The sequence below is a fragment of the Sinocyclocheilus rhinocerous genome, unplaced genomic scaffold, assembly GCF_001515625.1.
Source record: "Sinocyclocheilus rhinocerous isolate Xijiao unplaced genomic scaffold, SAMN03320098_v1.1 C36444184, whole genome shotgun sequence".
Classification (NCBI taxonomy): domain Eukaryota; kingdom Metazoa; phylum Chordata; class Actinopteri; order Cypriniformes; family Cyprinidae; genus Sinocyclocheilus; species Sinocyclocheilus rhinocerous.
The window spans coordinates 1-1,140 of NW_015781136.1; the positions used below are offsets into that span (position 1 = coordinate 1).

The 1,140-nt window shown below is 42.2% G+C and overlaps 1 protein-coding gene across 1 annotated transcript; it reads left to right on the forward strand.

The window, feature by feature from the left end:
* Window positions 1-86: 86 nt before the first annotated feature.
* Window positions 87-1,099, forward strand: LOC107736020 (ATP-binding cassette sub-family F member 3-like). The gene is made up of 3 exons (XM_016547538.1): window positions 87-206; window positions 294-385; window positions 924-1,099. Exons 1-3 carry the CDS (start codon window positions 163-165, stop codon window positions 1,058-1,060), a joined length of 273 nt encoding a protein of 90 aa, XP_016403024.1. The 5' UTR covers window positions 87-162; the 3' UTR covers window positions 1,061-1,099.
* Window positions 1,100-1,140: the final 41 nt, after the last annotated feature.

Genomic DNA, 1,140 nt, shown 5'->3' on the forward strand with positions numbered 1-1,140 from the left:
TTTTGTTTGGTTTGTTTTTTTTGTTTTTGTTGGTTTTGTTTTGGTTTGTTTTGTTTTGTTTTTGTTTGTTTGGTTATAGAGAGCACTCATTGATTGGTTGTATGTGTCTGGCTGTAGGTGGGTGAGAATGGAGCTGGTAAATCCACCGTACTGAAGCTGCTGATGGGAGAGCTGACGCCTGTCAATGGTACCAGATACGCTCACAGGTGAGCCTCACTCTGACGCTGAAGATGCTAGACCCTCTCTGTCTGTCTGTCTGTCTCTTACTTCTGTGTCTTTGTCTTTTCAAACAGAAACTTGAAGATCGGTTATTTCAGTCAGCATCACGTGGATCAGCTGGACCTGAATGTCTGCTCAATAGAACTGCTGCTCAAAAGATTTCCTGGTACTGCCTCAAATCGGCACTTTACATTCTCATCAGAAATCATCAGGATTGCATAGCCGACCCCTACAGAGACACTTCTGATAACTCAAGTCCTGTTCATTAATGAAGATATTAGTCACATCATTCACAGCCACACACTGAGCCGGTGTCTGTGATGCTGACCGGTTATTCTAGGTCTTTGTTGCTTATGTCACATCATCTGCGGCCGACACATTTTGAAGTCGACGTGAAATTAGTATTGGACCCAAAACATTTCTTAATATCTCTAACCTTATTTTGGATGGAGAAAATAATAATAACTAATACAGTGTCATTCAACTCACCCTACAATACTTGATATTGAATATTCAGTTTCTCTAATATGACACATTATGGAAGTTAAATGCACGACTGACGCATAGTATCTCTAAAATGTATTTATAATAAATCGTGTGGTTTCTGTTTGAATGAACTGTCCAATATTAAGGAAGCCATAGATGCTGACATGGCAATAAAAGTAAATAACTACTTCTGCTAATCTGCTGTTTTTGTGCGTCAGGTCACACAGAGGAGGAGTACCGGCATCAGCTGGGTGGGTATGGCATCACGGGGGAACTGGCCACGCGGCCGGTGGCGAGTCTGTCAGGAGGACAGAAGAGTCGTGTGGCTTTCGCTCAGATGACCATGCCCTGGTAAAACAAACATCAACACACTCTCATGGCGTCATGCTTTTGCTCCGGCTGCATCTAACTAGTTTTCTTGTTGTATCATTGTAA